The sequence below is a fragment of the Notechis scutatus genome, chromosome 10 (genome assembly GCF_049901735.1).
Source record: "Notechis scutatus isolate UNSWTSFEM ecotype Mainland chromosome 10, rNotScu1.2, whole genome shotgun sequence".
Lineage (NCBI taxonomy): Eukaryota > Metazoa > Chordata > Lepidosauria > Squamata > Elapidae > Notechis > Notechis scutatus.
Window position 1 is genome coordinate 21,988,682 of NC_142018.1, and position 13,659 is coordinate 22,002,340.

At 50.4% G+C, this 13,659-nt stretch overlaps 1 protein-coding gene across 4 annotated transcripts in view; it reads left to right on the forward strand.

The window, feature by feature from the left end:
* The window catches only part of MBNL3 (muscleblind like splicing regulator 3), a 56,043-nt gene that overhangs the window by 34,186 nt on the left and 8,198 nt on the right, over nt 1-13,659 (forward strand). Inside the window, exons 6-10 of one of the 4 annotated variants that reach the window (XM_087972239.1) lie at nt 4,973-5,123; nt 6,214-6,249; nt 8,830-8,918; nt 10,682-10,751; nt 10,845-11,146. In XM_087972239.1, coding sequence (XP_087828365.1) covers nt 4,973-5,123; nt 6,214-6,249; nt 8,830-8,918; nt 10,682-10,738 — 333 coding nt within the window. In that variant the 3' untranslated portion in view covers nt 10,739-10,751; nt 10,845-11,146. Of the gene's footprint in view, nt 1-4,972; nt 5,124-6,213; nt 6,250-8,829; nt 8,919-10,681; nt 10,752-10,844; nt 11,147-13,659 lie in introns of those variants that run through there. The other 3 variants (XM_087972241.1, XM_087972240.1, XM_087972243.1) reach the window with 3 other exon arrangements.

Genomic DNA, 13,659 nt, shown 5'->3' on the forward strand with positions numbered 1-13,659 from the left:
GTTGTTTGGGAGCAGCTTCGGCTGAGAATAATAACTATTCGCCTCTTTTACTCAGCCGAAGCTGTTCCGATTCAACCATTAACGAAGGCAGGCAGGCAGGCAGAACGAGCACTGGGTTGAACCGCGGGCGGGCGGACGGGTGGGGGTGGGGAGAAACGGGCGCCGGAGGCGCTGCGGCGACAGGAAAAGCCCCCTTCTTTGAAGCAGTTTCTTCCTGGGCTGGTGGAGGAGCAAGAGAGCGACTGAGAGAGCTGACCCAGAGAGAAGGACAGGCTTCGGTTGCTTCCTCCCTCCCCTTCTTTCATTTGTGTCCTTGATCCCGATCCCAGCAGCATTCACCGAAGGTGAAGAAAGCCGCCATTTTTTTTAAAAAAATCTTTGCGGCCCGGTAGAGAGTGCTCCACAGCCCGGTACCGGTCCGCGGCCCGGTGGTTGGGGACCCCTGCTATATCAGATACCTCGGGGCCTGTTTTGCAGAATAGCTTTAGAGGCCAGGGATCCCAGGTGTGAATCCTTCAGCCAAAGGCTCTCCTTAGGCAGAGCTATTTGCGATGGAAGCGTCTTCAGGACAGAAGCTCCGCCTCTCCTTTTCCACGCGCACCGTGATGTCACGTGCACCATGGAAAGGGCGGAGCTTGTGCTGGGGGGGAGGCTGCTTTGGTTCCCCTGAGTGACGTGTCCAGTCCTACCAATCTTCCCCCTGCTGCATTACTTGTGAAAACAGGGATGAAAAAGGCTTCTGCCCAAGCTTTCCAGGGGAGACTCTGTGTGTTTTGTGTGTGTGTGTGTGTGTGTGTCCCATAGCTGTTCTTTGTCCATTTTAACTGTTGCAGACCTCTCTGTGGTGCATGCCTTGTCTGGATTTTTTTTTATGTTTTTGTTTTTTAAAAAATTACTGTGATAACGCATTCATTTTATTTATTTATTTTTTTCTCTCCACCTTCTCCACAACTTTGCTCTCCTTTTTAACACATCTCTGCTTGCTGTTTTTTTTGTTTTTGTTTTTGTGTTGTGCTTCTACCCCCCCCCCACTTCCTCAATACCGCCATGTACTCGCTGCCCTGCTAATTAAGACTCAGCCAGCTCTCCGATCACAGAAGCGACCGCTGGAGGCAAACTTTGACCTGGTACTTGGAGCTTTGCATGTAACCGTCCTTTAGGCCAGGCGTCTCCAACCTTGGCCGTGTTAAGACTTGTGGACTTCAACTCCCAGAATTCCTCAGCCCGCTTTGCTGGGAGTTGAAGTCCACAAGGCTTAAAGTGGGCACAGTTGGAGACTCCTGCTTTAGATTGCATGGAATACCTTATGATTCATTTTTTCCCTTTCCTTCTCTCCCCACCTTTCCTCTTCTGTTTCGGGTGTTGTGTCCGGGGACTGCCCATCACACGAGGAACAGCGTGTTTCCAGTCGGACACTTTTGGTCCGTACTTTTTGTAGCCCCCTAAGATTTGTGGGAGGGGGGAAAGAAACAAAAAAATACCGGTCTCTGCTGGAATTGAAAATCCATTTTTGAACTAGCAGGTGTCTCTCCCACCCCCCCAAAATTAAAAAGTCTAGGTGCAGCTTCGCGGGGATCTCTGATTGCAGCTTTTTTCAGTCTGTCTGTTTCCAAACAGGGCAGGAGGCTTCGGGGGGATCCTTAGAGGCACTTCAGGGGCATGAAGAAAAGGGGGTCTCCAGGCTCCCTCCTTTAGAAAGGCAACCACTCTTGGTTCCTGGTTGACTTTCACGGTTTAATGGGACCCCTCATCCTTCTCCGACTTACGACTGGCCACATCTAAAGTCAGTTTGCAGCATCCTGCCGTCACACGGCCACGTTTTACGATGGTTTTTTGCAGTAAAATTGCATCCCTTTGCAGCCCAATTGGTTCACTTAACAACCACCACAAAAAAATATCATAAAATTGACCCTCGCGGGCAACCTACAGAGTTGTTTTGTAAATACGAGGTTTGTGGCATTCCAAAAGCAACGAAGGCCAAAGGGCACAATGGCAGTTCCGGGGCTTTTGAAGATGGAGTGGTCTTGACCTTCATTCGGAGCTTCATCTTGGCTTTGGGAGGGTCACAGAGTCAGGTGGCAGTTCACTCTCCGCACGCTAGCCAGGAAGGGGCTGCAAAGCTGCATCCCTCTGCAATAGCAGGGTCTGCATGTTGTAATCAGGCTGGGACGTTAACCGGCTCTTTGAGAGCCCAAATTATTTTCTCAAATTATTTTCTTCAATATTTACCCCCCCCCTTAAATTCTGAAACCCACCGGCCTGATGAGAATCTCTGCCCAGGGAGTGGATCGTGACCTGTGTGTGGCAAGCAGCCTCCTTCCCAAAGTTTGTGTGTGGACGACGGGACAGGGGGATCCTTTCCCACTGGTGCTTTTGAAATTCATCCCCTTTCTTTCCACTTTTTCCTTGCCTGTTTTCCCTGGGGCGGGCTGGGGGTGGGGCCTGGCTTCTAAACCCTGCGCTTAGCTTCAAAGCTGTCGGTTTTCTAAGAAAGAAGACAGGGTGGGTTGCTCTTTTGGTTACAGAAATAATAGATCTTCTTTTTAAACCTGAAAGAAGAGAGGGGTTGTAAAAACGTGTGGCTTCTGCCTATCACAGGTCCTGAAGCGAGTTTGAGGTGAACCTCCCTAAGTTTGGAATGAATTAAATGGACAGTTTTCCCAAATAATAAATCCAGTAAATTTGCTGGCTGCCCTGCACGGGAATTTAGAAGTGGATGAAATGCAGTGGGGTTGAGGGGATTGCATCTCTGCTCTTAGGCACTTTTGGGGGTGGGTCGGGGTGTGTGTGTGATGCAATGTGTAACAGGCTGGGTGAAAACCCCCCACGGCAGGTGAGCGCCTTCTCCATTCAAGAGTGATGGTGACACAGGTGTGAGGATTAACACCCTTGTGATGCCACAGGCCTCCCAGACAAGACGAGCTGGCTGGAAAGTTGCCCAGCCAGCCCAGGGGCAGAAAACCCCAATGAAAGGAGCCAAATTTGGGCCAAATTCATCCTGTTACCAGATCCACTAAAAGACACCCCCCCACACACACCACTTGTGCCTTATGACAAAACATGAAGGGACTCCGCAGCTTTTGAGTTCTGTGGCCTGGGACAGTCCAAAAAAAAAAAGGAAAGAAAAAATGAAGGGTTTTGAGTAACCCTTGGGGCAAAATTACGACCCCCAAAATCATAGAGCAGCAACTAGCTCAGGGGGGGGGCAACAGCAGCAGCATGGGAATTCTGGGAGTTGAAGTCCACCCATTGTAAAGGGGCTGCAGCTGCTCACCCCCCGAACTACCTTATACCCCGAATAGTGGATGTCAGCTGGATTTCACATCCAGGCAAGCATTTGCTAGAAATCTCCTGGCTTAAGTGAAGAGTTTGCTTACCTTTGGGGTGCACTTGTCTTCTCTCAGCTGCTCAGCCCAGGATAGCTGTTTTTGATTGGCTTTGCTTCCGCCGAACTCCCCTGCCCCCTTTCCCTTGGCCAGTTCTTAAGACCCCCCCAAATATATATATATATATATATATATATATAAAAGCCACCTCTGCCTGTATTGAAGAAAATCAAGTCTTACCAATTGTGTGATTCTTCAGGGACTCAAGTGGGGCAGAGAAGCTACTTCTACTGCTGTGGCTTACACACACACACACACACACACACACACACACAGGTTCCGTTTTGTTCCTGTCCCAGACGCATTCACAATTTGGTGTCCGAGTGAGAAGGAGACATGCCTGCAGACTGTGCAACCCACAAATTCTTTGCCCAGGCGAGGAGAGGAAGGTTTGCGTTCATCTGCGTCCTACCGACGTGCCCCATAGGGCAGGGGTCTCCAACCTTGGCAACTTTAAGACTAGCGGACTTCAACTCCCAGAGTTCCTCAGCCAGCTTTGCTGGCTGAGGAACTCTGGGAGTTGAAGTCCGCTAGTCTTAAAGTTGCCAAGGTTGGAGACCCCTGCCATAGGGGAAGTGTGGTTTGGGAGTTGCCCGGAGCCACTGAGAGTGAGTGGGCAGCCATATTACCCCCTCCATAAAATAAATAAACGAAAGAGAATTGAAGGGAAGCGAGGGCCAGCTGCCTGCAGTGTTACGCTCACAGCTCACAGTGTCCTCCCGGCACCACCCCAGCCCTCGAAGCAGAATCTGGCCCAGGAAGTGGGGTGGGGCCGACACCTGTAGCCAGCAGTCTTTGCGTTCACACCCCCATCTCCCTTGCTAATCTTCCCCTGCTAATAGTCGTATCTCTGACTTTAGCTGTTAACGTTCCCTGTGTGTGTCTTCCACGTTTGTCGCTCGCACACCTCCTGCAACTGTTTTTGGGCAAGTGAAAATTGTTCTTGATTGCTCTCCTTTTAAAAAAATAAAATAAAATAAAATCCCCTTCCTCCTCCTTTTCTTCCTTTGAAAATCGAACTGTCACCACCCTGGTATCCGCTGCAGTCTGAGAATCCCAGCGGCATCCTCGATGGTTGAAAATTTGCCTAAAAAACCCAAGTTAAAAACATCAGCGGGTTTAAAAGTCGCTTCACTGTCAAAGCTGAAGAAAGGAGGAGGAGGAGGCAAGTGGAGCCTTCTTCAGTTCTGGGACCTTTACTCATTTCCCTTAACTGAGCCTTCCCTGGCCCAGATACAGGGGGAGCCTTAGCTCCCGGAATCCCCCCTGCCTCTGCGGCCTTTCCTGACCCTTTCGGAATCGAAAGACCTCCTTTGGGGAAAAGCTGAGCCCTGGCAGTTCAGTTTGCTTTAAAAGCAGTCGTGAGACTTGTGGCAAAGACGATGGCTCGCCTTGGCACAGTTTCACTTCTTCCGGCTGTCAAGGGGTGAATTCTGTCCCGGCTCCCGTTTCTTAGCAGTTGCAAATGTGATTTGAAGATGATGCTGCGTCCCTTGGTCCAGACATGCTCCGATTAAACCTGGTTTTCCCTTCTTCTTTTTTCCCCCCCTCCCCTTTCCGTTGGCTGCGGCCCTTCCTTTTTACAGGCATTGCCACCTGGTGCCCTTCAACCTTTACCAAAGAGGCAAGCACTTGAAAAAAACAACGGTGCCACCACAGTCTTCAGCCCAAGCGTTTTTCACTACCAGCAGGCCCTTGCCAACATGCAGTTGCAACAGCCTGCCTTTATCCCAACAGGTAGGTGCCTTGGCTCGGCCTCTTGGCTCTCCTTTCCATGCACGGGTTGACCCCGCCTCCTCGGGGGCCCCTGGGTGGCTCTCCCAAGAGGCTGCTCTCTGCCCAGCTTTTGCCCAGAGCAGCAGCTGCGCATGACTTCCCTCCCTGCTGTGAGCCTTCTTCGGTTTGCTGGTGCTGCCTGAGCCAGAGGTGTCCAGGGAGGAGGAGGGGGTGGGAGGAGGCCGAAGGGCGGGACTTCCTCTCTCTCCCGCTGCCTTCCAAGAATCTGAGACCTGAGGACAGTTTCCCAGTGGAATTAATTGGGAAACAGCAAGGATTCCATTGGGAAGTGTGGCCGGCCAAGGATGCCACCTTTCTTTTGAATCCCTTGGCCTTCCTCAAGGAGCTTCTTGCATAACTAATCTCTCCTGCCGTGAATAAACATCACAGGCAGGCCTGTTCCTCCCCCCCCCCTGCCCATTTTTGATAGCTGCCCTTCTCTCTCTCCCTCCCTCCCAGCCAGGGAAAGCCTCCCCTGCAGCTGGAAGCCCAAGGTGTGAACTCTGCTCTTCACCAAATATTCAGGTGTTCCACCGGTTTTTTGTGTGTGTGTGTGCAGCTAGCGTATAAAATGTGGCCTGTCAAACCTCTCCAACTGTTAAGATAAAACCTTTGCCAGTGCGCCAACAATGCCAGCCTGGCTAGCAGATGGGGGCACCCACCGTCCCTTCGCCTCCCTTTGGGACGTGTCTCCCACACGCAGCCTGCCTGCAGGATTGCCAGAACGTTTTGTAAGCTTGCAGAATCTGTTCTGAATAGAGCAGGGATTCAGGGAGCGGATTCAAAAGCCAGCCGCTGCGTCAAATCCCAAGCATATGCTTCCCCCCCTTTGGGCCACAGCGCTAACGTTTAAACGGTTGAATTGCTGTCGGATCCGAGTTCAGCGTGGGCATCGCTGTGGGCACTGCCTTGCATAGAGAAACAACCCCCCACTCCACCCCCGAAAAATAATGGTATTACTCAGAATGTGTGCCTGTTAACACACGAACGGCGTCACTAACTAAATATCCCTTCTGTTCATCTTTTCCACGCTTCACTGCATGACGTGCAGGGTCTGTGCTGTGCATGGCACCCGCAGGAAACGTTGGTAGGTTTTTCTCCACCACCTTTTCCTAACACAAACGAGGCCTTTGGATCGGCGGGGAGGTCGCTGGTGGGGAGGGACGGAGGGAAGGAAGGAGGAGAGCGGGAAGGGTGTGTGTGTGTGTGTGTGTGTACACCCAGCAGTGTCCCATGATATGCCTGGCTGAAAATCCATTGTCCCTGTAAAGTCTGAAATGGTTGTGCTCTTCCACATCTCTTAAGAGCGTGGCAAGTGCGAGGATGGAATCAGTGGAGCCGAGCTTAGACGAGTGTTAAAAATCGCCCCTCTTCCCTCGTGGTTTCCCTCCGGCCGTGTTTCCATGGTCCCTTCTCGTCTCTCCTACTTGCCTTGGTCCAACCCTTAAAAGCTGGCACGGTGTCATCAAATCCATTCCACGATCCTTGCCCTTGGACCCTTGCCGACATCTCCGGGTAGCCCAGTCTGATGGGCTATGTAGTGCTGTGATGTCATGCCATCTCTGATGCGATTCTGGATGGACGACAGCCATCCTGGGTCTTCATCCAGAAAGGAGCAGGAGGCAGGAAGGAGAAACTGGGCTAACAAAGAGCTTGGTGCGTTCCCTTGCCCTTTTGATAATTTAGGATTCTCTGAGATATTTCCACTCCTGTCAAAGTTCGCTCTTATTTCACTTGCTTGACTGGGAAAATATTTGGTGGAGGGGCTGCCTGAGGAGTCAACCTGCAAAAGGATTTATTTCTAGCACTTCTGCTGGTTCTGTAAGCGAGAGCTTTGCTCAAGCCACCCTTTGGAGAACCCGATTCATGAACAGCCGCTGTTTCCTTCATGTCGGTCTGTTTGCTTTTAGTGCAGCCTTTCCCCCCCCCCTTGAGTATTTTGTTTCCCCTTGACCAGGGGTCAGCAATCCATGGCTCTGGAGCCACATGTGGCTCCCTGTCGCCGGTCGGCTCCACAGGTAGATAGGGCTTTCAGATAGGGCAAGTAGAGGAAAAAGGATGCTGCGCTAGGAGGAGACTCTATGGTAGGGGAACCGGACTTCCGGTTGGCTCCAGAATTGAATGGGGGGGGCTTCCGGTTAGGACCTTTGTGGCTCTTTGAGTGTTTAAGGTTGCTGCCCTTGACCAGCCTTGATGGGGGAGAACAGAAGTTGACACGGTCAACACAGTGCAAAATTGGGTCGCTGGATGGAGCTTTCTTCCTCCAGACCACATGGGGCATGTGAGTGGATTGAACCCGCAGGGACCAGCCCTTGCTAAAATTATAAACCAGTTCCAGGGGGTTTGGGGAGATTTTTTTGGGGGGGTTGTTATGTCCCTCCAACCCAACCTGGGATAAGCAGTAATTTGGTGAAGGTGAGGTTCCAGGACGCCCAACCTCCTTTTAGAGTGTTAGGCTCGCTTGTGGCGACCTGATCTTTGCTCCTTGGGATAGGACAGGGGTCGGCAACCTTAAACACTCAAAAGAGCCACCAAGGTCCTAACCGAAACCCTCATCAATTGTGGAGCCGAGTCACAGCAGAGGGAGGAAAGAGCCACGTGCGTCTCTAAAGCTGCAGGTTGCTGGCCCTTGGGGGGGTAGGAGGTGGGCCTTTCAAGGGTCTACTTGGGTTGTCAGCCAAGGGACCTCCTGGGATCCCAAAAACCAACCCTACCATAGGTGTTCTCCTTCACCCTTCAGACCCCTGCGGGCGAGAGAGAGAGGGGGGGACTCAAGGTTTGAGCTTCGTCCCTCTCAGGACCTCCCTTTCCTTGGTCCCCTCCTCCAATTGCAGCCCTCCTTACGCCTTACCTTAAACAAAACAAAAAACCCACACAGAGACCGAATGCCCCAGGGGTCCATTAAAATCCACAGGCCCCTTATAGTCTTCCCGTTAACTACTTGGCTCCCTGTTATTTTTGGCTCTTTTCTAAAGGTGTTACAGGCATTGGGGTTTTTTTTTCTCCACACCCCCCTCCTATATTCTGCTTCTGGGAGAAATTGGGGTGGGGGCTGCAAGGGGAGGCACCCATCCCCGTAACCCCATTGGGACAGAACCAGCAGAAGTTGGGCCTGGGGCTTCTGGGGCAGCTGGAAAGAAGCCCAAGGGTGTAAAGGACCCTCCCTCACAAGTCAACTGTGCACGACTGTTTTTCAAGACCGGGTCGGTTGCCGACCACAGAACTGCTTATCTTGGGCCCCTCCCTCCCTCCCCCCAGAGAAAACGTGGTTTGGCTCCTCCTTCCTTCTCCACCCCCGTTGGAAATTTCGATCATCGTGCCCCCGAGTCTCCTATACATCATTGTTCTGCTTATAAATGTGTTACTGAGTGTTGAGAATATTTTTGTTTTTTCCCCCCTTAATTATAATTGTAATTGGCTTTTTCCCCTTTTTTTCTCTTTATTCCTTTTCTTGTTCTCTCCCTCCCACCCCTCCTTCCCCGATGCTCTTTTCTTCCTTTTTTTTCCTTTTTTTTTTTTTGGCTTGGCTCTGTGGGTTGCATGCCTCTTCCTGGTGTCTTCCCTCCATGACGTCACCATGGCTTGTTGCTGTGACTCCCGACACGCCCCCCCCCACCGCGGTCCATAAACGCTCCACCCTCCTGTTTTGTTGCTTCCACTGAAAAAGTTCCCATGATGCACGGTGCTACGCCCACCACTGTTTCCGCAGCAACTACACCCGCCACCAGCGTTCCTTTCGCTGCAACAGCCAATCAGGTTTGCCCCCCTTTCGATAGCTTTTTTTCGTGGGGGTCGGAGGGGCCAGGAGGCGGCCCATGGGCCGCGTTGGGGGGGGGTCACGTTAGAGAGGTGGGGACGGCGAGGGTGCTGGCCAAACCCAGCTCGGTCGGGGGGGGCTGTTCATGCGGAGGCCCTTGTTGAGGCCGCTGGACCGGTCTGGAAACTCTCCTGGCAGACGAGGGGTGCGCTGGGTTCCCCTAGCCTTCCTGCGCCCCCACTCTCTCTCTAGGAGCCTTGAAGGGGGAGGCCTGCGCCCCACGAAGAAGGACAGGTCCTCTGCCATGGGGCTCCAGGCCTTCTTCAGGCGGGGAGTGGGGTGAGGTGGTGGTCAGTTTTGAAGCAAGGGAGCGGGAAGTGCCAGGGATCCAGAAGCATCCCCCTTCCAGGCCAGCCTTCCCCTAACCAGGTGTGCTGGGGGGGGGGCAGCTCCCAGACCAGGCAGGCTTGGAGCAGCTGTTCATTTGGGGACCCCGCTTTGTAACGGGGAAGGGGGGCTCAAGTTGGAGGAAGAGGAGAGATTCCTGCCAGCTCATCCGTTGAGGCTGGAGTCCCTCCCTCCCTCCCTTCCCACCTCAGGAGAAGGAAACGGAGTCCAAGCAGGGCTCCCAAGAGGAAAGAGGGGGGGCCTCTCCCCCAACCCCCAATTCCTTGCCTCTGTTCATATCTTTTTTTAAAAAATGCAGCGGGCTCCTTCCAACTTTTCCCAGCCGGTTGCTCTGCTCCTGGGAGGCAGGTCTTGCAATTGAAGGGGAGGGGGCGCTCCTTCCAGGCCTTTGCCGGGACAGGAAACCTAATTAACCCCCCCACCCCCCACCCCTGTGAGAGTTTACCTGAAAGAGACAAGATGCCAAGCCCCGAACTTGGGGCCATGCAAAACATATTGACGAGGAACGATCAGCCCACAACTCACAACCAGCTTTCCCGGGGTTGGGGTGGGGGTTGTGTTAAGTGCCCCCCACCCCGGCAGGCAGTCTGCCAAAATGTCTTTGTGGAAGTGAAAGGGAACAAGGGCTAAACCCGTGAAATCTCCCCCCGGTGTGTTTTCAACTCATTTAGATTGCACTTTAAGACGAGGCTTCCCACCACCACCTTCCTGGCCCCGGTTGTGCTGTGGAGCTTGTGAGCAAAGCTCTCTTAATCATTCCTGGGGAGGGAAGGAGGAGTTGAGCACCAGGGCAGAGGGAGGGGGCCTGAAATGGTGGCGGCTTCTGTACCGAATATTCCTGAAATCACCTGATGGCTCCCTTGGCACCCTCCATGCTGTGTGGCCAGGGCAGGGTTCGAAGAGGGGAAGACGTCGACTCCCAGAATCCCAGGGCCGGCTGCTGAATTCTGGGAGATGAAGTCCCCACCCCCCATCTTCAAAATTGAGAAACCGTGCATTCAAGGGGAGCTTCCTTCAAGGGTGGGGTTTGGGTCCCCCAAAGGCCCACAAGCCCCCCCCCTCCTCTTTCCCGACCCTCTAAAGGCAGCCGCTTGCGGGTGAATCCTTGAGGGCAGAGTGGCATCACGGGCATGAGGATGTCCCTGGTGGTGGTTGCAAAGGAGAGGATTGGCACCGTGACCCTCACACACCCCACCCACCCACCCCCGGGGTTGCTTACCTCCCCTGTGCCCCCCCAGCAACCTGCCTTAGAATTCCTGGTGGGAATTGGAAGCTTAGCGGGCGAGCGTTAACACCCCCACCCCTCCCCAGGCACGTTTTGATGCCCTTCCTTTCCTCTTCCGTTTTACTGCAGATCTCCCAGTTATCAGTCGATGAGCTGAACAGCAGCATGTTTGTGTCCCAGATGTAGAAGCCACACCACAGTAAGTTATGCTCCAGCGGTGTTGGCGTGACTTCTCGCCGGCCTTTTGCCAAAGGGTCTCCGTTGTCACTTCTTTTCTCCCCTCTTTCCCCAGCGTCCTGTTGGCATCCCGGAGAGAGAACAGTGGCACCCGCGGTGCGTCTTGTTTCCTCTTCCCTCCTGGCAGGAAGGTGAAGTGGGCTCTCTCTCTCTCTGCTTTCGGCCCCCTGTCCTTCCTCTCCGGCATCGGCAGTAAGCCTACAGCAGCATCCATGTTAACCAAAAACTGATCTGTGGGAATGTCAAAACGATTTTTTTTAAAAAGCACTCTATATATATATATATATATATACAAAAGCACTATATATATATATATATATATATACACACACAAACATATATACACACAGACACAAAGATTAAGAAAGCAGTGCTCTGTTATATGAGACATAGAAGTAGAGAACTATAAAATAGACTTTTATAACACCTTACTTTAACACACTTTTTAAAAAGTGGGTTTTGGGTTTTGTTTTTGTTTTTTTCTCCTGTCTACCATCAAGGCAAAAAGTGCTCTTGCACAGTGGACTTAACTAGGTTAATTGTTCTATCGTCAATGGATAAATGTTCGTCTGTTTTTCAAAGTGTTATCTTAATGTTTTGTTTACATCCTAGTCTTATATTGACTTTATTTGGAGAGACGGAAAAAAAAGTTGTACGTCATTATCAAGTATATTCCACACCGTTTGTTTCACGATTATGATATCTTAGCATTTTCATAGATGACCATTGTTATCAATTTCCCTTTCCCTCTGCCCCTTTTTGAAACAATATGCTACAAAGGTTACAACGGGAAACAGGGAGGCCTTGCTTTAAAAAAAAAAAGGTAAATGGAAAATCTGAAGATATTCAGACGGTTGTAGGTAGATTTCTGATCAATTTCTGATTAGGTTGATTTCTAAACATTGCAAGTAATGCAAAAGAAAAAAGAAAAGAAAACCTCCCACTTGTCCAAAAACAGGCCAGAAAGTAAAATGGATGAGGGACTAAATGCTGAAGAATTTTCACTGAAGGGCAGGAAGTATTGGCAAGAGAAAAAATGTTTCGGTTTTCAGTTACTATTTTTTTCAGTATGTGGCTCTCGACTTCTTAATCCTTCAGTGACTAGATTTTAAAGAAATCATGTTGAAGATGATTCTTTTTTAAAAAAAGAAGTGGTTTTTGTTTTTTTTTGCTTTTTTACCCTCAAAATCAAAGTTAATCTGTAATATATACAGAATAAAAAGAGAAACATCCTTTCAAACATGCATAACCCAACCCTGTATCTTAGATCAGATAAGTAGCGCCAAACAGATGCCTCCGTTCTCCATTAGCTTCTTCTCTTGCCAATAATAATGTTAATTAATTAAAGGGCACTTAGAAAACCTACGCATGGACAGCGTTTCCATCTGTCAATTGCCAAAGGCCGCGTTGCTTGGAACCGCCTGTGTATTGCACCAATACATTATATCATCCCAGGTTCTTGGGAAGATCTGGGTGGATATGAAGGCCAACCCCAGCTAAAGAGCTGGCAGCTGCGATTTCACATCGCTGTGTATATAATAATAATTTCCTGGCCTCCAATCATGTAGAGAAACAAAACAAGTCTTAACAGCTTTCCCAGAAATTTTCATATTTTTTTTCTTCCTTCAAATAGGTTAACGCTTTCCTGTCCGTAAGCCACTAATTTACAATTTAGGATTTAGGGTCAGCAGGTAATTCTGGATGCATTAGCCCTCAGAGCTGGCTCATTTTAATTCGTTGAGTTTGGCATCTCCATACAAATTGTTGGGTGAAGAATCAGCTGGTGCTCAGTTCTGAAACATGAGAGTCTGTGGCCGTTTTTACTTTTGGGGGGTTAATCAAGGGTGTCCAACCTTGACCACTTTAAGACCCGTGGGCTTCAATTCCCAGAATTCTCCAACTCTCCCAGGCTGAGGAATTCTGGGAGTTAAAGTCCACAGGTTGGACACCCCTGGTGTAAGTTGAGATACGCCTTTCCAAAATTGGAACCCCATAAAATCCAGAAACAGGGACATCTTGGATGACACCCCTGATTGATGGAAACCAGCCTCTGGAAAACTAAGCCCTCTAAGTGCTACTTTGAAGGCCTCCCGAAATATTCATCCAGCCCCTTGAATTTGGCACCCTGGCCCGTCTGAATGTCCTTCGGGTTGCAGACTTCCTGTTTCCTGGCTTCGTAACCGAGTTAATGGAGGAAACCAGGATTTGAATACTCCTTAGGTGCAGATAGTTGTATATTTTAAAGATGGTGGTGGCGATGATAATGATGATATGGGATTTGCACAACCTGTGGCAGTGCCTCTACAGAAAACATCCCTGATCTCTCGTTGGGAAGATTCAGACACATTCACACACACTCACGCATTGGTCTACAAATGCCGCCGGTGTTAGCATTACACTCTTCAAGCAAGGAGGCAGAGCATCCGTCCGTCGTTCAGTGTGACGTAGATGGAGATTTGTGTAATCTTGTCACTTCGATGTAACTCTCTCTCTCTCTCTCTCCCCGGTTTTCTCCGAATGATGTTGAGAAGCAAAAATATATATAGAGAGGGAGAATTCTTGCGTAGATATGCACGGAATGTAAGCCTAGCACATTTCCCACAGCATTCAGTTTCACAGCTTTTAAAAGTGCTCAGAAAACAGAACGTCAGGGGTGCAATCTCTTCGTCTTTCTTTTTTCTTTTTCTCCTCCTCTTTTTTTTGGGGGGGGGGGCAAAACGTAGGAGCCAAAAAAAGGAAAAAAGATAAGTAGGAAAGTTTTGACTCCTGGTTGTTTTTATCAAAGTGTCCTGTAACCTGTTGAGAAATGTTGCACTTCTGCAACAGACATTGAAACTGATCATATGACCACATACATGGCACGTCTCACA